Genomic DNA, 25,570 nt, shown 5'->3' on the forward strand with positions numbered 1-25,570 from the left:
GTTACAGAGCTAGCTTCTAGCTTCAAACATAATGTAAAATGTTTGCAAATAGAAAATGATTAGTGGTATATCTTTCTATATACTGTAAACATAGGTCTATCTGTTTTTGTTTTATTTGTACCTATTGCTAAACAGCTCGGCTTGGCACCTCTCTGTCAGTCACTGTGGGAGATTTAGAAAGTTCTCACACACAACTGACCTAACAAGTGTGTGTGTGTGTGTGTGTGTGTGTGTGTGTGTGTGTGTGTGTGTGTGTGTGTGTGTGTAACTGCGTTTGTTGAAAGCCATCACACTCCACTCCCAATGGCAATTTTGACACTTCCTCAGTGAGGCCTGAGCAAGTTTATCTCACGCGCGCCGCACACACATACACACACACACACACACACACACACACACACACTAATATATATATATTTTCACACCACTGAGGAGCTAATTAAACACACCGTGCCTGGGTGAGTAGTGAGTACTTAGGGAAAGACGTGTGTCTGTTTGGTGGTTGAATCATGAAGAGTGCTCAGTGGGAGAGAGACCGGCAGGTCAACTCTGACAGCTCCAGCACAGTGAACATAGGGGGAGCAAGTAAGAGGAGAGATATAAAGTGTGTTGTAAAGGCCAGGACACACCGGCCCGATAATCGCCGTCGTAGAGTCGGGAGGGGGCGGGGACACGAATCTGTTTGGTGTGTGCCGTGAAATCGTAGATGTCGTCGGGCTTATTTTGAGCCGATAGAACATGTTCAATCGGCGGCGGGCAGTCTTTCAGTTGGAGCAATTTGATTTGTGGAGGGCTAGCGAATCAGTGAAGCCCGGAAGTGAGTCGGGTAGCACAATCAGCTAACAACAGTTAGCCATCGTTTTAATGTGTTTGTTTGTTTCGTTCAGCGAGTACTCACATGCATCAACCCTTGTTGACTGCTCGACACCATGCTCGACACTCTCTGCTAAAAATGGTGCTCTTTATGGTCCATAAATATAAATACGTATTTCTATCTATGTTTATGGTCTAGAGAGCCGTCCCATAATTTCCGGCTTCCGTATTTTTTCGGGCCACAATACAGATTAGCGCCGCCTGCTGTTAGACATTACGTCCCGCGCAAGCGCAGAGCGTACGGAAAGTCAGCAGTCGGTTTGGTGTGTTCTTTGCACTTTTTCGGCCGCGACGGGAAGACTGGAGCTCCCTGAATCGGCAGTCTCCATTTTCGGGTAGTCGGACTGGTGTGTCCTGGCCTTAAGGGACAGTGGCAGACAGGCGGAAAAAAAGCTGAAAAGTGAGAAATAAAAAATAATTCTGCCGTGGAGTTATGGGTAAAAAGAGGTTGTGTCAAGACTTTCAGGAAATTTAGATATACACTGGATCTGCACAAAACCATTCCCCTAGCTCCTTTACTTCCTACGTGTGCACTACAAATAGGAGTCATTTTGAAAGGAAAATGACAAATTGTACATTCTACTTGCACAATGACATCTTCGAGGACATTTACTTATGTTACATTTTAAGGATGAATACACTACATACTCAAAATGCAATTTGTACTGTTGTGTATGAACACATTGTGACAATTGACACATTTTTTTTAATAAAAGAGAGCTCCTCTGCAGCTGCCAGAGAGACATCTATGGTAATGTTATTCAAGGTAATTAAGTTGTGTATTCAGATTGACACTTAATAATATGTAATGCTAAGGAAATGTTTGTGTTGAGCTAACTTTAACAAAACTTTATCTCACAAAAACAGTAAAATGTAAAGTGTCAGAGAGTATAGCTGCGAAAGAACAAACTGTCTTGGACTAAGAAAGAAAAAAGGAAAGGACATAGCAACTTAGCAGAAAAAAAAGTGAGAAGAGACATCATAGAGAGATAGAGTTATAAAGATCCGTACGTCAGTAATCTAGGACATATTTTTCAAACCGAAATACTAACGCATATATATATATATATATATATATATATATATATATATATATATATATATATATATATATATATATATATATATATATATATGCGTTAGTATTTCGGTTTGAAATATATATAAATATATATATATATATATATATATATATATATATATATATATATATATATATATATATATATATATATATATATATATATATATATATATATATATATATATATATATATATTTATATATATATACACACACACACACTGTATATATATATCATGCATATGTATCTGATCTGTGGGCTGTGCACATTCACTGCTGCATTGCAAGTTAATACGGGGTGAATCACAGGACAACCAACTAATGAACCATTTGAAGTTCCAGTGAGAAGTTACAACACACAGCAACACAAACTGAATGTCCAGGGTACATACATTTATTATATCATTCCCACGGCTGCTGTGCTAGTTAACACTGAGGTTACACAGAGTACAGCTGCCTTGCCAACAACCCCAGGCAGAATTTTTGTGAGAGAAGTCTCTCTTTAAAAGGCAGTCTGCCTTTCAAGAACAGATAACTGCACACAAAGCATGCATGGTCAAAGAGGTTGGTAATAAAAGTCTAATAAATCTTTAATTCAGTTTATTTTATACCATGTCCATACTAAATCGCCTAATTGTAAAAATTCAGCTTTTCTCTCTGTCCATATTAAGCTTCTATGTTTCCTCACTCAAAATATTAGCTCTTATTAATTCATTTACAGAGAAATTAAATCTGAAAATACCATTCTTGTATTTAAGTGTGGACAGGAGAAAACTCTCAAACAATCTGAAAATGGTGGTGTGGACACAAGTCACTTCAACAGGAAACATTGTTTGCAAATTAGTCAAATATAGTGGATAAAAGCTCTTAAACTGAGTGTGCCATCTTTCCTCCACACGACCCACCAGGAACAACTCTTGGACGAACAGGACTGATTGGCTATACATGTATAATAATATACACTTAAATAAACTTCGTAAACTAGGGTTTGCCGCAAAATTTATTTCAAATAAATAATCTAGAAAAATCAAAAACCAGGAGCACAATTGTGGATCCTGTAGCCTGAAAAGGAAATTCAGTTGTAGCTATACTGTAGCTGGGTAAGAGAACACACTGAAAGCTACAGCTAAATAAGTAAAGGGCAATCATCCCACCCTGAAATGGAATTCGCAAATGCTATTTGTTTGTTATCTGACAGTTCAGTGTATGTGTGAACATAGGCAACTGCATTCCAGAGAAACTAATTAGCCAGTGGTCTGAAAGACATAGTGGAGTTATGAGTGAGCTTCACTGGTCCAAAACACTGTCTATGTGTGTGAGTGCATGTGTGTGGCTGTGAGTGAGTGTGTATTTACCTGTTTTGACAGCAGTAAAGCAGTGTGTGTGGGTTGTCCTGTATTAGTAGAAGTAGTAGTAGTAATGCTTTGGCTCTAGTTACTGTGGATGGACTCTCAAGACACCGCAGGACCTTCAACACCAAATCCTACAAGATACAAATACACAAATTCATTGATCAAAAGTGACTGACTGTGTTTGTCTCTGCTGGTGTACTGTCCAAGATACTATGCTTGCAATTCTAATAAAACTCTGCTATATCGAACATGCTTTGAATACTGCAAAGTTTGACCTAAATGTTTATGTTGTAATATCCCAAAGAGAAGGTTTATTGAGAGTATGAGAAGAATAAATGTTTGCAAACTATGTACAAACTAGGTTCTGGGTTTATCTAAACCAAATATATTACTGGAATGTGTCCATATAATGCTTTTGAAGAAATGGCATATTACTCAATTAAACAATTTTATTCAAGTGTTGAAAAATAAATATTAACAGGCTAAAACTTAATAACCTCATACTTCACATTATCACACAACGTGCACACACAGATACACAATGTATTTCTACAGCTACTTTAGACAGCCATTCACTCAACAAAAACTAAGCTGCAGTAACGGGATTGAAAAAATTTTGACTGGCCAGGCCAACATTCATTACCATTATCATTATCACCAACACCATACAGTTCTCAGTGTGTGTGTGTGTGTGTGTGTGTGTGTGTGCGCGTGTGTGTGTGTGTGTGTGTGTGTGTGTGTGTGTGTGTGTGTGTGTGTGTGTGTGTGTGTGTGTGTGTGTGTGTGTGTGTGTGTGTGTGTGTGTGTGTGTGTGTGTGTGTGTGTGTGTGTGTGTGTGTGTGTGTGTGTGTGTGTGTGTGTGTGTGTGTGTGTGTGTGTGTGTGTGTGTGTGTGTGTGTGTGTGTGTGTGTGTGAAACAGGGTTATGTGAGAGAACAAGCTTGCATGTGTGTTTATGGGGCGACACACCAAGTTAATTAATTTCAAAGCCCAGTAGTGTGTGTCTAGCTGATATGTCCCTCCCCTCTACCCATAATGCTTTGCTGAAGTAGAAGGCTGCAGTGCGTACATTCAGCCAATTAGCCCAGATACTGACAGACTCTACAAATCAGCGTATATGCACGCACACACACACACACACACACACACACACACACACACACACACACACACACACACACACACACACACACACACACACACACACACACACACACACACACACACACACACACACACACACACACACACACACACACACACTCTAACAGACAGAGCTCTGTGTAAACAAACTCTGGACTGTCTGTCTTTGTGCCAGGGGAGAGGGAGAGGGAGAGGGGAGCGAGAAGGAGGGGGGGAATGCATATCAGTGTATAATTAGAGCAGAGTTGAAGTACCAAGTTTGTATTCTGGTGTTAAATTGGAAATGCTCAATGCAAATAAATTCAATTCTGTCAATTACCAATGCTAGACCAACTTAAAAACCGTCAAATCAATTTTAGCCTTTCTGCCTTCCCAAGATTAGCACTTTTCATACACACTATTTGGACTGTCTTGTGAAAAATTAGAAGTAGTTCTTGACAAACCAGTTCATGCATAGTTCAGCATTAGTTCATGAACTGTACAGTAGAGAAAACACAGACATACAGACAGAGAGAGGAAGTACAAAGTAAAGCGTTACATTTTTTTAGCTAGTTTAATTTGTTCCATGTGTTGTGTTTTCATGCCTTGCTATCTGTTAAAGAAAACTCCCTATTAGGGACTTTCCCTCGTTAAAATCAAACCTTACCTAGTACTGATGTTAAAAACCTAAAACTCCAGGAGATTTCAACTGCAGCAAATCAGTAAGATATAACATAAAACAAAAAAATTGTGTGTGTCTGTGTTTCTTGGTCAACTCGGTGAGTAATCCACATATATTTGCATTTGACATTCTGCTTAATCTTCTTTCATTCCTGTGCAGGTGTGCACAAGAGTATACACATACCCTGCTCTGCGTGATGCGGTGTGTTTGGATGCGTGAGGTGACCAGGGAAGTCGCCAGAGCAGTGAGCAGGTGCTGCTGGACCCTGGCCCCTGCTCCACCCACGCCCTCCAAGATAGCTGCAGGGCCACAAGTGTCAATCACTGTCAAGAAGACTGCTGGGACCACCCGGGTGAGCCTAGATAGAGACTGCAGACAGATAGACAAACATTCATGCTGAGGTAATATCACAGATATATGAATGACATAGATAACATACAAGTCCCATTCCCTCACAATGTTACATTGCACTTGTCCTTAAGGTTAACTTAATGCCTTAAAAGCAGAAGGAGTGACAAATTACCTGCAAATGTATTCGTTATTTCACCCACTGTGCCAATAACAGTTAACATGAGTTACAGTCCATCATGGTGGATTCAGGATAACAAATGCTGGATGAAGGCCCTGTTGACAGATGTATATGCATTCTACCTAGATAGTTGGTGGGTAAAGCTAAGTTGCCAGATTTTGCATAGTAAGTATTTATTTTAAATATTTAATGTTGGTCAGGAGAAGTGAAACGTATAATTGTTCATAAATAAACACCAAAAACGTATTTCACAGTCACACAAACATGACTGTGTATATAAAGTAAGTGTTTGTTTTCATTCATGTTAACTTACAGAGATGGCAGTGACTCTTACACCCTCCACAGTGGAGTGAGTGAACAGGTACCACAGGGCGGAGCCTATCTCTGTGGTAACCAAGTGGTGGGCAGGGCCTGAGACAGTGGTGGAGATGTTCTCTATGGCTTTTGAAGCCATGTGATGAACTATGGAATCATCCTGTAAGACAGACACACAGACACAGTTATTTCAACAAGAATATTTCTATTAACTGAAATTAGGAATCTACGTTGGTATTGACAACCACATGGCAAGCCTAATTTGTAGTGTTTCACCTCAAAACATTATACAAATGGCTAGTGGTGAAATAGCATATTAAGCACAAAACATTACTGACAACACCGATAACAACATAACATAGCAAGAACACTGTCAAGACAACTTTTGCACAAAAAAATATTAAAACTATGTGGAGATGGGCTAGAGTCCATTTAATAACTATTCTGCCACACAATCTGGGACCTGAGTTTGTCAGAGACCCTGCTGTTTGAATCCAAAGTTCTCCACACCACACTTTGACATTGAGCCAAATGAAACTCATTAGGTTAGTCAACATGCATAGAGACAGAACACCCACAGGGTTGATAGAAATAGGTAACATTAGAATCATCAAGTGATAAACATCTTCTATTTCTAATAATATATTAATAAGCTTTCACATTGGCTTTTCTTCATGTGCACACATGCAGTCTATTGGCCAATAAAACGCCTTTGTGAGCAAAACATATTCTGGTTGATTGTCAAGTTATAAACTCAAAACTCAATTACTGAAAAATGTCATAAACCAAAAGGCAGCAGTGAACAAAGAACAAACACAATCACAAACTGAAAATTAGATTAGCTCTCAAAATCACCTATATACAAAAATGAGGGAGAGGTTGCGTGTGTGCATGTGTGTGTATGACTTAGTGTGCAAGTGTTTGTGTGTGTATGCCAACACCTTTGCTTGACAAGAGAATAGTTGTTTGTGTTCAGACAATGGGGCTAGGCTAATGAAATCTCTGTGGCTGAGGAAATTAGGTTTTCTAGGAAAGTCATTGTGGAGAAAGACAGGAAGTAGAACTGAAGTGATTGCCCCTGTCAGGTTATTATAGAGTTTCACTGTGTTACATCACGCTACTCTCCCTAGATACGGTATGAGATACAATAGCCTATTCATAAAACACAGTTAGCTGTCTTTGGTTATAAAGGTTCATAATAATAAAATAAAAATATAGCTCTACAATTTTTCATGATAATTCTAAAAAGTTGTGCAGCTCACAGATTTAGATTATTTATTTATTATTATTATTCCGGACAATTACACATAATACATAATTTTCTCTTTGCATATTCATACATATTACTTTGTGTTATCGTCCGAAGGGAAGCAGGAGAAGCCAAAGGCTTATCGGGTCCCGCCCCCACTGCCATAAGATTCAGATACACAGCTACTACAGTTAGAATTTTTTTTTCTTTTTTTTAAGAAGATTCATTCTAATACACAGATCATTTTAGGTCTCTATTTTCCTCTATTATAACACGTCTTAATATGCACATGCATGCTCATGCATTTGTCCAAGTATCCAAAGCACAGCAAGCATTTATTAAATGAGACACTTCAGTGAAAATGCCACTATTACAGTAAAACTGACTGAAAAATTTGTCTTTTTAATACCAAACTCCTAACTCCTGGTAACCTTAAAAAATGGCATGTTTTGTTTCCTAACACACAGCTGCAGTCATCTTGAATACATGACATGTTCTTAATATACAGGACCCAAAATGATGGCTGAAGGAATGGTTCGAAAAGCTTGTAAAAACCTTCATGCTTCCACCTTTAAACATTGTCGCCATAGGAATCATTAACATTAATTCAGACTGACAACAACTGATATTTGACAGAACAAGCAGACAGGAGTAAAGCGCTGTGTTTACATCATTTACACCACATTCAATGTCACTAAATGATTTACCTCAATTCTTTACCTTAAAATATCTATTTAGCATATAATGTTCCGACATTCCTGAAAAAATCTTGTCCAAGAACAAAATTAACGTTTTAGAACTGAGAACAATCTAGATTCTCTCATGGAGGCATGGCTGTACCTCTGAAATTTAACAAAGCATAAGTTGCGAAGCTGGAATCTGCAGTTATTTAACATGTTATTGAAATTAAAGAAACATCCTGTTCGACCACATGGGAATTCTAATCATAATTGATATCTTTAAATAGCGTACCCATTTATCCAATATAGGACATCACATTGTGTATTCAACACCAAGGGACTATGTAGCACCATCATGAATCCTCAGGCACCCCTCTGGGAACCAGTAGAATGGTCTGTTCCAGCATTCCCCAGGCCATGCGGGCCAGCTCACTAATGAGCCCACGGGGGAGATCCCACTGCCTGTGTGTTTAATACACTGTAGCCTTGCCAGGAACTACACAGTAAAAGAGAAAGGGGGGACTGAGAGTAAAATATAGAGAGGGAAGAGTGAGAGCTACAGTATATCTAAACATGTGGTGAGTAGCTCATGCAATGACAATCCATCATTATGATGCAGAGTGATATGCAGGAGTCATTATGGTTCTCAGAGTAAGATAAAAAGGTATCCGAGAAACATACTCATTATATTATACTCAGTATTTACTTACACCTCATATTTCAAAGAAGTTAACTTTAAAAAAATTAAAAAATGGGGACACAATGTTAAAAATGTATGTCGAATGTGTGCAGTGGCTTTCCTGATAACTTGGCAACAGACTTTTTCAAGTTTAAACGTGTAAGATGAGAGATCTATAGTTTTAATTCTAGTGTGTTGATTAAGGGAATTTGAATAACTGGAATTAAAAGTTATCAAATATGGTTAAGATGTTTCTAGAAAAGAAGAGAAAATAAAACAAATTCAAACTACATTTCAACTGATTTTATAGTTTAGTTAATAGTTTTAAATGTTTAATAAGTCCAACTCGGTGAATCCAGAAGATAATTTACAAAATGTCTGCCTGTTCTAGGCAAAGAACAGAATAATTTTCTAAAGAATGATTTTATGGTCATTTAACTAAATACACTCCATAAGTTAGAAAATATTAGGACATGGTGCTAGTGAGTTTCAGAAATGATTTGGGAAATCATAGTTATCTCAAACCTTAGAAATGTATCTCGTACTTCTCCACAATGATTGGTATACCTTTTTCTTTTTAAATCAGTGAGGAACTATATACAGCATGAAGTTCAGCTTTCTGGAGGTGTCACGGCACTTCAAATTAAATGACATGCCAATTCTCATTCATCCTCACTTCAAACATACAGTCGTTATTTCTAAGTAGGTAACTCAGACAGACAGATACTCTGGCAAATTATGGATGATTTGATTTAATTTCAGGTTTCCTGTATTTTTATTTGGTAGCTGCTGAAAAACAACAAAAGGAAGTTTATTCAGTGTATTAATGATTTATCCGGTGTTCTAAGGTTGGACAGCACCAACTGGCTTCCTTGCAGCCGGGTTAAATTGAACCGCTGGCTAAACGCCTGTTTTTAGATGAAAAGACTTAAAAGGCAAGGCAGCTATGGAACAATAAAATCCTGCCTTTAACTGTCGATCAGTAGATGAGTTTATATCCAAATATGTTCACACCTGGCCTGAGTCTCAAATAGAAAGAGATACAAATCACAAAAACGACATCACATGACTTGACACAGGATTTGTGTGAAAGCCTGTGTGCACAAGTGCGTGTTTTCACATGTCTGATGTGGTTTCCCTCTGTAATTAAAGTCCTTTAGAAAAGAGTGCACCTGGTTTTGAATGATCCCCTATGGCAGAGACACAGACACCATCTATCAGCCTCACACAGCACATCTAACACAACTAATAGCCACACTCGAAGAGAGAGACATACTGTCTGATTAACAGGCTAGCACACAGGCAGTGCGGAGTGAAGAAAAAGGAAGAGACATGTGGACAAAGCAGCAGAGAGGTAAAACAAGTAGAAGTCCAAATAGACAACCGAGAAACAGGACAGAGAAGCAGATGTAAACTTAAGTGACATGTTACAACTAAAGCTACCAAGCAAAGGAGACAAGGAGAGAAACAGATAAAGCAACAAAACAAATATTAAGTTCTAGTTACAATACAGTAACTGCATATGTTAATGTATTGTACAATGGCTTTTGTGTGTGTGTGTGTGTGTGTGTGTGTGTGTGTGTGTGTGTGTGTGTGTGTGTGTGTGTGCATTTTATGTTATAGACACATGGGGTAGGACCCATGACTGTCTTAAAAAGTCCCCCTCTGTTCTCCTCTCCGTTGTGGAAGATATAGATAAATCATTAATAGGCTCACCACTGCTGTGTGCGCATGTTAGGGGGATTTCTGCCTTCTGCCCCCTGGCTTCTATGTTACACTGTTCACACATCATTTCTGCTACATGTGAGCACGCAATCACATGCTCACACATGCGCAGGCACTCACCTGCTCTCACACGCGCACGCACACACACACACACACACACACACACACACACACATATTTTTCATCATAGGCAGCAGAAGCATCATCTTGTTCAGGCTCATAAATAATTTCCTGCAGCTCAAGTCTGGCCTGGAAACCTGCCTTTCACTCCTTGCCATCCACTCTCCCTCTCCAAGTAAAACTCTCTCTTTCTGTCTCTGACTCCCTGCCATCTCCTATCCCCCTCCCAGTACCCTGATCCTTCTCTCTCTTCCTCTCTGTCAGTCCCTGCCATCCCCCACTATCCTTCTCTCCCCTGGTAAAACCACCATGCTTGCTTTGGCTCTGTGCCTCCCCAGTCAAGCCCTTCTTCTAGTACAACAATCTCTATCCCTCTCTCTAGTGCTTTACTTGTAAATCAGGGAAACTCTCAACAGCAGCGGAGGGAGCTGGGGTGATCCAGGGGGTCAGGAAATGCATCAAAACTCTACTGCCTGGAGCGTATTAGACAGGGTTTTGGCGCTAGATCTCAGAGCTGTCATGTAATAAACAGTGTGTGGCACTGGATTAACATTAAGCACAGTGGTAGAAAACCTTCTCCAGAAAGGCATGACCAGAAAGGCATGCCTAAATATGAAGATATAAACAAATAGTAATACAGATGGAAAATGATCAAATCAGACGTTATTGGTTCTCACAAGGTCTTTGGTGATCAGCCAAGAGTAGCAGTAACATAAAATGTGTTATTTATGCTCATGCGTCATTTGAGGAAAAAATGATTTAATTAAAAGTGATTTACCTCTGCTCCTTGAATTTCCAGAACTGCATTGGAATACAGGAAGGCAAAATGCTACCAACTCCCCAAACACTGTTACAGTTTTTTACTGAAGGTTAAGTGAAACCAATAGGCAATCAATGTTAAGGGCAATGTTAGCTAGCTCAAATATTTTTATTTTAAAAGCTGCATTAATCAATAATTATAAATCAATTATATAAATGTATTACATTATTTAAATGTGTAATATGAAAAGTGTTGCATGTTGTGACAAACCTACAGTCACCCACATTTTGAGTTCCACTCGAAAAGCATTTTGGAGAATGCTTGTTGTCAAAATCCAACGGCAGGCCCACATGTTGTTTCGATTTCAATAACAATCTATCTAGACAGCAAGCATCTCACACAACAGGAGTGCTCTTTAATCTCTGCTGCCGGCTCTGTGGTCGAGCCCGCGTGTCACAGCAACAACGGCAATTCGACCTAAAGCGGAAACGGCAAAAAAAGTTCCCCTCTGACTGGTAAACTAGGTCTGGAAGAAGTTTGTGGATATAGAAAGGAATCGGGTCGACAGTAAACTATGCACTACTAGTAGGCTACAAAGCTTCAACATATCATATGGTATTAAAGCCTAAAGAGACGATTGAGAGTGTGCAAGCTGTTTTCTGAGTTGCTCTCCGGGCCGTGGAGAGAAAATCACACCAAGCTACTAACATTGACGATTACTCCATAGACAAGGCCTTATTTAACGCAATGTTATAATGATTTCATTTACATGCCACCATTTTTATTTGCAATGGTGACTTTCATTTGTTTGTTTGTTTTGTTTGACAATAGGCATTAAGTGTAGGGTAACTTATATTGTCGTGCATTGTTATCCTGCAGGCTGATGCAGTCTAAAAATAGATCTAAATAAACAAGAACTTGTTTTTTCCAGAATGGAACACTTCACTTTATGCATCCTCATACTCATGTCCCTTTAACCTAGCCTATTTTGGCTGTACTGCATATTTTACTGTGCTTGCTGTTAGGTTATAGCTTTCACGATGAGTATGTTCCCTAGTGATGTCATGTCTGCTCTCTTCAATGTATTCACTGGATACAAAAGATGACATGCAAAATGTGAATCGTTTTAAGATAAGTATTTTTAAAATCAAATGAATAAACCAACTCACATTGATACAGGTGAGTTAAGTCTAAATACCCCTGTAGCAAAATAGAAGCATAATAAGAATGGCATCAAAATGTTCATTACCTCGAAATTGTAAACATGCATTGTAAATAAGTACAGTTTGTTGTTTTCCTATGAAAAGGTTCCCATGCAAAGAAAGTAAGCAATCAACACATGCATCACTCAATGTATTCTACAAAAAGAAAACCATCAAAATTATTTGGGTTTCTACAAATCTTCTATCGGGCCAGTGTTTTGTGGTTTACTGACCAGTTACCTTGAATTAAGGTGGGTCTCAAGGCCTATATGTGGCAACCGTTATGATCAAAACTGAAATCCTTAAGCATTTATTCAACTAATAGAATGTGAAACTTATGTGTAAACTTATTTATCCTTTCCTGTTTGTTCTTGATCTTTTTATATAATTGTTCATTGCAAGTTTATAAAAAGCACACCGATAAGTTTAAATAAGATTATGTATTGGTGTGTAGCTTTATGGCCACAGATTTCAATACCACATTTAAAGTCCCATTTACAAAGTTTAGATGTTTTCCTATTTTGCCCTCATGTTTAATTATCAGGAGAGGGGAAAAAGCAAAAGGAAGCAGAATAAAGTATTTGCCTTTTGGGAGGCTTATCACAGCTGGTCATGCCTGCTGAGTGAGTGCTTGCTTGGAGCAGAATGTGGCAACTCGCATTTCGCAACTATATGTAAACCATGTCATTTGTCTCCAGCTGAAAATCCAAAATAGCAGTGATTCCACTGGACTCCACAGTGATTCTATTTGGCAGTGTGTTGAAGTATAGCAAGCTATGGTTTAGTGTCCCCATCTTGTTAACTCAAATAAATGTAATGCCCATGAGACAAAGTTAGACTATTTACACAGCTCTGTACTATAATAGCATATATATATACGTGTGCATCCACGGGGAAAGCAGGGAGCGGGAGAAAGAGAGAAAGGGTGGATAGACGAAGGGGAGAGGAGGTAAAGATAGAAAGAGAGGGAGGCAGGTTAGGTCTGGGGATGAGCGTCTGGTCCCTAAGGCTGTGTGTGTATGAATGTTTGTGTGTTACCGTCAGCCTACTCTCACAGCTCAATAATGATAAATAAGTCAACCTACTCTCTCTGCCCCACAACCCTTCTCCCTGCTCCTGTCACACACACCCCTCCTCCATTCATCCACCCCTCCACTACACTCCCAGTGGTAATGAAGCAACAGTAGGTACTAGCTGACAACTGTCAGACCAGTGTTTCATCTATATTCATTCTGTTATAGTGGGCCACCACTGAAAGACCCTTTCCACCTCTGAGAGACAAAACAACATCATTCCATCTCCTTCTCCCCCTTTACCTGTTCACTGTATATATTAGTCTCACCAGCCATCAACATTTTACTTTTTCAGCAGCATTGGCCCACAGTGCAAGAACATTACAAGGAACATTTAATACCTGGTGTTATATGAAAGCACTCACACAAGTTGGTAAAAAAACAAACAAAAAAAAAACAATGAATTGAGGACGCAACACATGCACTTATTGCTAAGTTAACAACCCAAAGGTCCAAACCAATATAAGACAAGGCCAATTGACCGATCGCTAAGACAAGCCCTTACATGCAGCTGGCCAATCACAGCACAGCATTTGACAGGCTCTGACAGAGGTCCAAACCTTTCTTGGCAACACTTGATTGACTCCTATGGAAAACCATTGGATTTCTTAACTATTTAGGCTTTTTTTGTCAACTTATTGGTAGAAATGGTCAAACGTTGTGCCTGGGGCTCTTGTTATAGTAACGTTCATTACCCAGAGAGGTTGGAAGGAGAAATACATTTTTCCTTCCAAAACACACTTCAAACCCTGACAAGTGCAGGATGTGGATAAAGTTATGTGGACGTCCTTATACCCAGTTCAACCCCTCAGAAAAGGCACAGCTTTGTCTGCTCCAAGGTAAATCATTAATCTTATAAACCGTAAAATAACGAGATGCTGATATTACAGTCAAGCTCTAGCAACCAAGTGGGTAGCGTTAGCTTGATGTCAATGTAATCTATTCGATTTAGCTTCTACCTTTATTGTTTTTTTGACTTTATTTCGTTGCTGGGGTAGTTGATATCCCGAATATACCATTCTAACGCGTATTGTAAGCCTGCTTCTTTCTGAAATGGCTTTCTCATGTTTTCCAAAAATGTGCCTATATTTCTCCACGGAGAGCAGTAGAGACATGGGGAGCGCCATGCTGGCTCTGAAAGCTTGTCGGAGTTAGCAACAGTAACTAAGGGGGGCTGGGCTTAACAATTGGTCAATTTTGATTTGTCAGTTGCATGATGCGATTGCCAACATTGATAAATTACCTAAATATTTCTAAACACATTTTTTTGACAAATCTTTAACACTTGAGGACAAATGTGTAATTTTTTTTTACTAACCAATGTCATAATTTATATATTTTTTAAACGACAGACTAATATAACAGGGGAAGTGGTCCCTACGTCACCACATTAATGCACTGCGGTCTTCAAGCAGCAAGTTATCTAGCATCATCTCAGATCCATAAGTGTGATAAAACATGATAAAAACCATCAAAACAGACATTGGGAAGGATTTTTACCTGCTCCGCCATTGTAGGCGCATACACATTCACCCATCTGTTGCTCTGGCGTGCACCGGCAGTGAGACTATGGAGTGTATATACTATATATGAGTGAGACGAGTGTCGGTTTGTAGCGTTCTCTCTTCTGATTGGATAAACATTTCGGGATACTACAATAAGTTTATTTGCCGATTACGTGCAAAGCAGCTGACTGAGAGATCGGCTTTATGAAACACGCACATTATGTAAGTGGTCACTGTATGAATAAAGAGCGATTTTACACTTATATTAACATAAATAAACCGCTTACTTCACCTTTAAATATAAAAAGTGAATAAAAAAGAAAGAAAAAAAGGAAGTGATAAAGTCAGCAAAAAGGAGAGAGTTATCTATATTTCTGCTTGTGTTCCGGCTCAATCTACTGTGTGTGTGTGTCTGGAGGGTCCTAATTGCTCCTGAGGTCAGGCTGCTGAGCAGTAAAGGGTTGTGTTTGATGCAGGTAAATGTGTGTGTGCATGTATGTGTGTGTGACTGCTCTGCATGCCCTTGACTTGCAGCTGGCAAACAATGCTTTAGGCCCCCACAGCTGCCTCATCATTACTGTTCACAGGGATCCCCTGCCACACACACATACACACACTCTCATAGGCACACACAGTGGAGGAGACTTAGTCACAGCTACACAGGCACAGACACAAAAACAGACACACGCAGGCATACACAGAGACACTCACCCCTTCCCGCAGGCTCCTCATTAAGCCAGTGTAGGCGGCAGCGGGAACGAACCACAGCCCCTCTGGGGAGCCTCTCTTCTTCTCCTGATAGAGAGACATAGGAAAGACAGGGGGAAAGGGTGAGAGGAGAGTGGAGGAGGGGGTACACATGGGGGGTGGGGGAGGGCAGGGGCAGTGGAGGAGTACAGTGGGAGGGAGAGAAAGGCAGAGGGGTAACGTGGAGGAGATGCAAGTAGAGATGAGTGAGGAAAAGGACAAGAAAGGGAGCAAGGGGGGCCATGACCGCTTAATTACTTCTTTACCATGTCGATTCAACTGTTGCTGTTTTTTTCAAAATATTGATTTTACAGTGTATGTGTAAGCATTATAAATGTTTTCTATAATGTTACTGTTTGTAGACTCATCTCTCTCTTACATAATAAGAACTTTTACCATACCATTTATTCAGACCAAGTTGATTGCTTGTTTTGTCTCATTTGACCAACAGTCCCAAACCCAAGGATATCTTATTATACAGTAGGGGAAGGTGGGGTGATTTGTGCATTTTGGAAGTTGCAAAACCCCTTGTTTCTAGAAAACCGTGGAAGAAATTGGAAATGTGACCACATATTTAAGAAGAGCCGTCCATTTGACTCATCCTGTAAAGAAGGGAGACACAAGGAATAAGATATAAGCACGTTTAAGCTCAAAAAACTGTGTTTTGCCTTTCAAAGTAAAATTTCCATGATCAAGGTTTTTTGATTATTGTGTCTGAACAATTATAGACACGTTTGAAAACATTTGACACATGTTTTAGTGCTTTGGTATGCTACACTTTGAGTCTATATAGTTAGCACAATGTCAACCCTAAATTGCTGCATCATGCCTATTATCCAAAATTCTGGGGATGGGGTGATTTGTGCGCAAGGGCCTGGGTGAGTTATAAGTAAGTAAGTAAGTAAAATGTATTTATAAAAGCACATTTATGACAGTTTGCACTGTCCAAAGTGCTGTACATAGTGCATTCAGTAGGTAAACAATGAAGGTACAATAACAATAACCAAAATAAAAGACGTAAAGCCCATACATCCACATAAACACAGATAGTAGTGCAGAGGTAAGATAGTTAATGGGGAGGAAACACCAGGGTGTACATATGGGTTTTGAGCCTTGATTTAAAGGCAGAAATGTAGGGGGAATCACATTTGTCAGGTGGCAGTTGGTTCCACAAGCACGGAGCAACTAGTGCAAAGTACATTTCTGAGAGTTGTGCCAGTGGCATGGCTGTATACGCTGGTCACCAAAAGAAAGTGATTGTCTACAGTAGCTCAGAAGAGAGTGACATCTCAATTCCACTTAACGACACCACTGATGAGAGTTCAGATGGCCAGAAAGATGATGATGGTGACTTTGTCATTGTGACACAATGACGCACAAATCACCCCACTACGTGGGGTGATTTGTGCGACAAGACAACTTTTTTTCCGAAAGCTATATTTCTTAAACAGTTTATTCCAGATCCAAAGTTTTTATTGCCAGGGATGCACAACATCCTGAAATATATGTACATATTTGAGTTGGAGACATAACTGTCAAGGCCTCACTTTAAAATCACTTTGAGTAAAAAGTTGCACAAATCACCCCACCTTCCCCTATACAGTATATATTAACAAGTTTATATAACTCAAAAAAGCAGCACAGCCTGATATGCTGCCTAATAAATTACTTCATTGATTAAGTCAACATCGTTTTCATTATTTAGTTGTTGTTGATGATTGTCTCTTCAATAATTTATCTGATCACGATGAATATATGAACTTCTTTTTCTGATAAAATGCACTATATGCTGACATACCAACACATTCCATAAAATTCAGATTATTCCAGCTAATGTTTTATTCTTATGAAACAAGGCACCATCCCATCGCTCCTGTGCTAAGCTCAAGGCTATACCTAACCTTGAGGATGAAGTCAACACTGGAGGCTATAGCTAATCGTTGTCATTGACTGGTGCTGCAAAAGAGGAGAGGAGCAAAGCAGATGAATTTACCTGGGGACACTTTATGGGGCATTCCACATTACTCCATTAAAACTTTGTTTATCCTGCCATTAAACAACGGAAATAAGAATGAGTCAGAATGAGTTCAGACCCTATATTTAGGATTTTCCTTAGGACTGGTTGTGGTAATATTTGCTAATAACTTAAATATTATAGTAAACATTTATTTTCATTTGTAGTCATGTTTTATTTTAGGAAACATGTCCACTAAAACCTGTTTTCATCATACGGAAATCATCTGATGACTTTATACTTAAACCTTGCAACCCTCAGTTGGAAGTCTAAAAGTTCATGTTTCCGTTGTGTTTGTCAAGGCTGTAAGTTATATCTAACCTTGAGAGGCAGCAATGTAACTGATCATTGACACTGAGCAGAAAACCCACCAGACAGCAGACCTGTTAGTCCACCGGGGGACTATCAAAAGACTCAGTACAAATCAAATAACTGCTGGTTTTTAGAGCTATCAATTCCTTGACTGGTGCTGCTGGAGGTACATTAAATTCTCCAACTGAAATAAGGTATAGGTCTGAAAAAGAAGCACATGCAGTATTAAAAGTTGCACTAATCATTGTCATTGACTGGACAACAGAAAAAGCTGCCGATTTAAAAAATCCAATCCTCAATCCAAAATCAAAAAACAGGTAAAGGGATTACTCCAACTAATCTCACTACTTTTGTTTAACATAGAGAAACCTGTTCTAAGCACTCACTCATTTGGAAATAGTGCGAGTGTATTATAAACATGGTCTCTGAGCTAAGTTTATTATTTTATTTACAGTATGTATTTATATTTAACATTTAAAGTGCCAATCCTTAATTATAAAACGGAAAAAATAAATAAGGCACTATAGCAAATCATTGGCACCAAAAAAAGCAACCATTAAAGCAGCAATATTTAGGGTCTATACAGTACAACAGTATACTGTAGGCTATATAGTTCATAGCACTACATAGCGGTCTGCTGTTCTTAGAGCTCTACCAGAGACTTATTTTGGCAGCTTATCAACAATACATTCAGGGGCAAGTCCGTTTTAAACAAGCAAAAGCATCTTTAACTATCTATTCTAAAAATAATCTTATACAGGGACTGCACAACATGAGTAAAGTGAGTTCTTCTGTTCTCCAGTTAAAGCTTTGCTTACAAGTTCTAATTGTTTTACAGACTTCTTGGCGGACCTTCGAGCACAAATGTACAACTGTTTAACCTTCTAGAAAATTATGCAGTTGATACTCTGTATCAAGGAGAACTTGAGGATGTTCCTAAAGTGAAATATTTATCTATTTGACTTCACTTCTGAGGTCCAAAGGGTTCACAGCAGTTATCAATAGGTTAAGGTAAATCCACGTTCATTCATGTTATTTACTAAATTCAATACTCATTTAATACATTTTGGAATAACTCAACAATTGTGCCTGAACATGCTTTAGGTTGACTGCTAAAAAGATATCTTACAAATAAACATAATTAATTATCTTTAACCGTCTTGAATTTAGCATTTGTGCTTTATTTTTTATATATACATATTTTTTAACTGACAAACATGTATTCCTAAAGGTCTGTTGCATTATCATATTTTAAAAACACACTGGATTTTTATGCAAGACCACTAGCTCTTGCAGGACCTGAAAGTCAATTTATCAAGAGCTTCTACAGGAAAACAGATGAGATTTTCCAAGGCTGCAGGAGAGTAATAAGTGTAATCAGGCGGAGTGATTGATTTGTGAAGGTTATCCATCCATTGAGTAAATAAAAATCTTACACTTAATCAACTTGCCTGGCTAGATTGAGGTTAACCAGAAATAAATTGGGATCACCTCTACTAATGAAGTCAAACGAGGCTTCCTCCACTCTTTCTCTTTTAATTTTCAGGGCTGGGGGTCAATTCGCTTGCAATTCAATTTAGTCACAATGTAAATTTAAACTTCATTACCTAATGGCAGAGCTCTCAGTTAATTCATTTCACTCAAGATTGGTCTTTCTTACTGAATAAGAAAATGTCTTTTGATATTCCTTGCATTTGGCATATGTGTTGCGTTTGATTTACTTTTACTCATTAACACTCCATTCCAAAAGTGTTCATTTAAGAGTTGGGAAAAGAGAAACCTGTCTCTGAAAGACGATTTTCACCATCCACACAGGCGGTCATCTGAGGGCCTCATGGCAGTGTCTTTCAGTCCTCATATCTCTGCCTTTCCACCAATCTTTTGTTTTACTCCTCAACTAGTCACATTCATTTTTAAATGATATCATAATAATGATCTGAAACCTGTATCACGTCACAGAAAACCCTCTGCTTCAGCCCCTCTGTCTTTAGAAACAAGGAGGAAATAATATTTCTGACAATTATGGAACTACCAACAGTAACCCTTCAGTGCATGCAAGCAAGTTCAACATGCCCACCAATCTCTTACAGATACATTTTGTTTTTTAGATCCAGTAATATGTTTCCTTTGGATCAATCAACTGCTGTAGCTCTGTCTCTATATAAGTGATTCTTCATATTGGTTTCTGTCGTGTAGAGCCTACCTGAGAGGCGATCAGGTAGAGGAACTCCCCAAGTGGTGGCAGTAAGAACTGCTTGATTTTACTATTCCTTAGGTTCTCTCTCAACAGGTCTGTTAGTGTGGACACCGCCTAAAAAGAGTGGAGAGGGGGAGATACTGTAATCAGCACTTGTTATATGTTATTGATGTAAAATCAATTGAAAACAAACTTAAAATAGAAACTAGATGTCATGCTGTATACAACTGAAATGTATGAAGAAAATTAACCAGACTTCCTCAGCTCTCTATGTAAAAGGGGCTCAAGTCTCATTCATAATGGTAGTATTCACTCATATATAGTCTCTAGATTTGAACCCACAATCTATCTGCCATACATTTACTTAATGTTATTGAAATTCAAATATTCACATCTTATAATCAAATACCTGTTTTTTTTTATTGGCAAGACAGCAGCCTTACTTTTAAATGGCATGTGGAGCAACTGGCCAACAACAAACAAGACAAAAATGGGTCTATCTTATATCAGAATAAAGCTTGCATCTGTCTTGCTCAAACCATATCAAAAAAGCCAGTTTAACATAAGATACCCAACGGTTCAATACTGAATATCTGCTTTGCACCTTATAAGTTAAATGAATGGCAGAGGATTTAAAACTTGATTGTCTCATCCCACTGGCAAAGTTCAAACATTTAGCTTTTCAATTGTCTGTAATGAACTCTTGTTTTGATATTTTAGAATTTCTCTTTAGCTGTTGTACTCAGGTACTGCATATTTTGCTAAATAGATATTGATCTCAATAAGGTTACCTGATTAAATACAGGTTAATATACAGTATACAGCATATATAATAAATGACTGCCTGAATACTGCAGTCATTTTTGCTTAGTCAAGGGCTTTTTCAGTTTGGCCTTTAGAGAGTAAATACAAATCTAAAGTTAAAGTACATCAAATCACACCAACCACAGTACAATGAAGGTAGTGTAACCATCACCAATAACAAAGCAGACCATGGTCTCACCACGCCACATTAGTTACTCTTGGGAACGTCTCATCATCATTATTCAATAGTATTAGACATCCTGGGTACAGAAAATATACCATTTTAACTATTGGGAAGAATCTTTTTTGTATATAACCACAGAAGAACATACACTAAAGATAGGTCAATATAATAGCAGTAAGGGTAAAGGTTGAAGGGGAAATGATAGTGAGAAAACATTACCTAAATGCATACACACAACCACCAAAATACATACACACACATACATACATGAACATACACTCGTATTCATAGCATACACTTAACACAAATCCATGCACTCATGTGTACTTGTAATAAATGCGCACCATGCTCACATGTGCAGACACACATGTACACACAGTGTTAAGTATATGCAGAGAAAGTCTTGCTTGCTGGCTGGCTGCTTCCTGGCATTAGCATTTAGTGCCAGCTTCCCCCCTCATCGGTCTGATGCAAGTTCTGCCTCACTTCTCTTTCGCTCCCACTATCTTCTCCACTTATTTTTCTTCCATCTCTCCTTCCTCTATTGTTTTTCTCTCACCTTCTCTCTCTCTCTACTGTACTTTCAATTTCCCTATGTACGTATGTATCATTATATCTCATATTCTACCTGTCTATCTTTCCTACATCTTTCTCTTAGATTCTCCCATCATAAATAGCTCTATGCCAGAAGAGAAATTCTTTCCTTTTATTTTTGCCCAATAACAGGAGTGTATCCTCATGCTGTGATTATTAACCCATTATATGAATGATACAATTGTGCTGTAAACAAATTCAAATAAACATTTTGGATTTCTGCCTCTTTAGAACATTAGTTCTCTTTGTTCTTCTCTCTCACTACCTTCCTGAGGTAAACCCACTAATGACTTTAATGGCTGAGTGGAGAGTTGAGATTCATACGACTGCACTCAGGCAGAGGGTGCTGAAAGCCACCCCTGTGCAACTATCCAAAGTGGAAAAGCAAACACACACAACCACCCCACACCCAGATCACATTATCTGTATCTCCGCATAAACATTCCCTCAGATAAAAGGATGCAAATTAATAGACACGAGAAAACATCTTCACTTAATTAACATCCATAAACAACACTCATATAATAGTGAAAAAAAAGTAAAATTACATCCCATCACTTCATACAGAGGTTTTGCATTTACACACACACATACACACACACACACACACACACACACACACACACACACATGCACATATGAAAATCTCGTATAGTGCACATGAGTAGTTACTGAACCTTAAAACAGCCATATGTGTAGAGGTTGGTGGATTATTACTCCAGCAAACAATTCAGCTGTTTCTTGCAAAAGGTATTCTCAAATGCTTTGGATAGTTTATTCCTGGAGACAATGCCCTCTAAATGTGTGTTCATAAAGTTTGGAATGCATGGAGACTCCGTATCCCCCTGAAACACCCTGCACAGTGGAAACTTTACCAACTAAACAGCTGTCCAAGCCACAAAAAAAAAACGTTCTAAGTGATGATAAGCGAAGGAGAAAATTATACGAACTTGCTTTTGAAACATAGATAGTAAATAATATGGATGTAGCATCCGGGCTGACCTCAGTTATTCACACAGCATTCAATAATCCTGGTTTATGCGCGTCGCCATGTGAGATTTGTACTCCGTCTCACGTCGGGGGGAGGGAGGCAAAGTGAGGGACAACGGGCGGAGAGCTGTCACTCAAGAGATCGCGCTAATACATTTTAACCTCCAAAAGAATAAAAACTAGAAAAAAATTTGCCCCCCTCAGTGTTGTGATGGAGATATGACCTAAACATACATACTAGAATGGTTTTGTGGACCAGGCTGTAAATAGGTTTAATAAGACTTTGAAAACGGCCTGTCTAACAAGTGAGTCAAAGAAAAATTGCTCAGTCTTGGTTCCACCCCCAGTGGCCCTTCCGGTCTACTACAGTTTTGGTCGCTTCCTTATTGGATGCTGGTAAAAATTGCTTGTTTTGAAAGCACAACTTCCCTATGTCACATTAGGAAAGCAGCACGTTTGCATTAGAGACATTAACCCAGAAAAGTGCTATTCTCATTTAATTCTGTTGAAGGAGAAAGACTTCAGAGTTGGGGACGAATACAGATGGACTCAAGAGAGAGAGAAAAGAAGCAGGTTGACAGACTGAGGGGTGATAGTAGGACAAAAAAGGACAGACGGACACTGTGTGTGTGTGTGGGGGGGGGGGTGATTGAAGTATATATCAGTTACCATGGTAACTAAGCCCAGCCCTGACACTCCAATCAGCAGGACTGCAGCAGGAGAACCCCTGCTGAGAGAGCACACACACACACACACACACACACACACACACACACACACACACACACACACACACACACACACACACACACACACACACACACACAAATAGAAGTATGTGCTGCTTCACTACAAGATAACAATACACACAAACACAGAGCATTTGCTTCCACACATGCATACATAAATAGCGAGTGCACACACAAACAGGTCTCAAAGCCCATGCAAACTTCCAAACACACACTCACATACACAGAGAACCCCTGCAGAGTGTATAGATGGACACAAACATGGCAGTAGACACAGACGGACACACAAAGACACAGGCAAAAACAAACAGCTTTGTCCCATTCTTAACAATTTGTCATCCTACGGTAGCAGCAGGGAGGTAAAGAGGGTAGCGGAAAAAACGTTCCGCCATTTGTCTTTAACAAAAAGCGAACCGGAAAAAAAATGCTATGCCACAGTCGGCCATTTTGTAAATTTCCGTGACGACTCAGTAGCGGCAAAGTGACAGCACAAGTAGATAAAGAGCAAAGAAATATACAAACATGGAAAGGGAGCAGATGTGGGATCAGAACTGCTGTAGCTGGAATGAATTTCATTCAGGTTAATAGGATGTGATCGGGCCGACCGAGAGACAAAGAGCAGAGAGAAGGCGAAAAGAGCGAGACAGGAAAAAAGGTGTTTAGTTTTGTTCAGGATGAAAGGATCAAATGAGTGAGAGAAGCTCCAGAGCTCACCCCCATACAAAACTGCTTTTACGTTGAATTAGTTCAGCACCACTCTGTTTGAAAATGTGTGTGTGAGTGTGGGTTGAGGGGGGCTCAGTAAAGTATCTGGAATGCTTATGTGTGTCTATGAACATTTGTTTGTGTCTGAACCGACCATTTTAACCTTAATGAAGGAAGGATTTATTGAAGGACTGTTGTATTATTCAATATAATATTCTAAAAAGTTTTTACTGTGTATTCTTTACAGAAATTACACTTGGATCACTAACAAATAAAGTCAGCCAACGTTGTTACTGTTTTATAGTTAACAATGAAATGGTATGCTCTGTATAATCCAAAAGCAACTCAAAAAAGAAAAAGAAAAGGACCTGTAACTACCTACATAGTTTCCAAAAAAGATACATTAATAGCATTGCAAACACTTCCAGTTGTCATATTAGCATTATTACTTTATGATAAGGAAAATAATCAAATTGTAGTAGCTCATATTAGTGTACAATGTTTGATCACAAACAGCCAGCAACTAAAACCAATTTTACCAAACTGTTAAGTAAATAGTATTCAATTTTAGGAGTGATGTACTACGTGTTAGTATAAGAGTGAGTAGGAGGAGCGAGAGAGAGAGAGAGTGGGCTAGTGAAAGAGTTGAACTGTAGGTATTTAATGCCACCTGCTGGTACACACTAGTATTGTAGAGTCAGTGTGGAGAGAACATACATAGAATTCCATCAACGTCTTATTTTAAGGAAGATTTCCCCTTCATGTTGGGCTAGAGGTTTGAGTGAAATACCACAAAACAAAACAAAAGCAGGGATAACATCCATACTAAAAACTCGACACAAAAATAAAAATACATGAAGATTAATCTGGACTTACTATAAATAGACAACTATACATACCATATGCAGTACTGCACTTATAGTTCTTATGTTAATGTATGTTTTTATACTTTACGTTATTTATACTTTTTGAAATATGCTTATGGTGGGCTCCCGCTGGTATGCACTGCCACCTCATGGCGCAAACAGGTGCCGCAAGTTTTAGGTTCTTCAATTTTTTGCTTTGATAATTTAAATTGTCTTGGGGTAATTCATTTTCTTAAAATGATGTTTGTGTGTATGTGTATGTGTGTGTGTGTGTGTGTGTGTGTGTGTGTGTGTGTGTGTGTGTGTGTGTGTGTGTGTGTGTGTGTGTGTGTGTGTTGCACTACATGTGTGCGCATGTGTGTTTCTGACCTCTGAAACAGGGCTGTCCTCTCCAAGTTCAGTACAGTGCAAAGCAAGTAGACCCATCACTCTGAGAACTTTGCTCCGCCTGAAAAACATT

General features: G+C 38.8%; 1 protein-coding gene across 1 annotated transcript in view; it reads right to left on the bottom strand.

Moving 5' to 3' along the window:
• The window catches only part of ulk4 (unc-51 like kinase 4), a gene marked incomplete at both ends in the record, with an annotated part of 82,249 nt that overhangs the window by 47,401 nt on the left and 9,278 nt on the right, over positions 1 to 25,570 (bottom strand). The window contains 7 exons of the mRNA XM_080038860.1: positions 2,676 to 2,742; positions 3,312 to 3,439; positions 5,295 to 5,480; positions 5,954 to 6,115; positions 15,660 to 15,743; positions 20,225 to 20,332; positions 25,480 to 25,558. Coding sequence (XP_079894986.1) covers positions 2,676 to 2,742; positions 3,312 to 3,439; positions 5,295 to 5,480; positions 5,954 to 6,115; positions 15,660 to 15,743; positions 20,225 to 20,332; positions 25,480 to 25,558 — 814 coding nt within the window. The remainder of the gene's footprint in view (positions 1 to 2,675; positions 2,743 to 3,311; positions 3,440 to 5,294; positions 5,481 to 5,953; positions 6,116 to 15,659; positions 15,744 to 20,224; positions 20,333 to 25,479; positions 25,559 to 25,570) is intronic.

Source organism: Ammodytes marinus, assembly GCF_949987685.1.
Source record: "Ammodytes marinus genome assembly, chromosome: 13".
NCBI classification, from domain to species: Eukaryota; Metazoa; Chordata; class Actinopteri; order Uranoscopiformes; family Ammodytidae; genus Ammodytes; species Ammodytes marinus.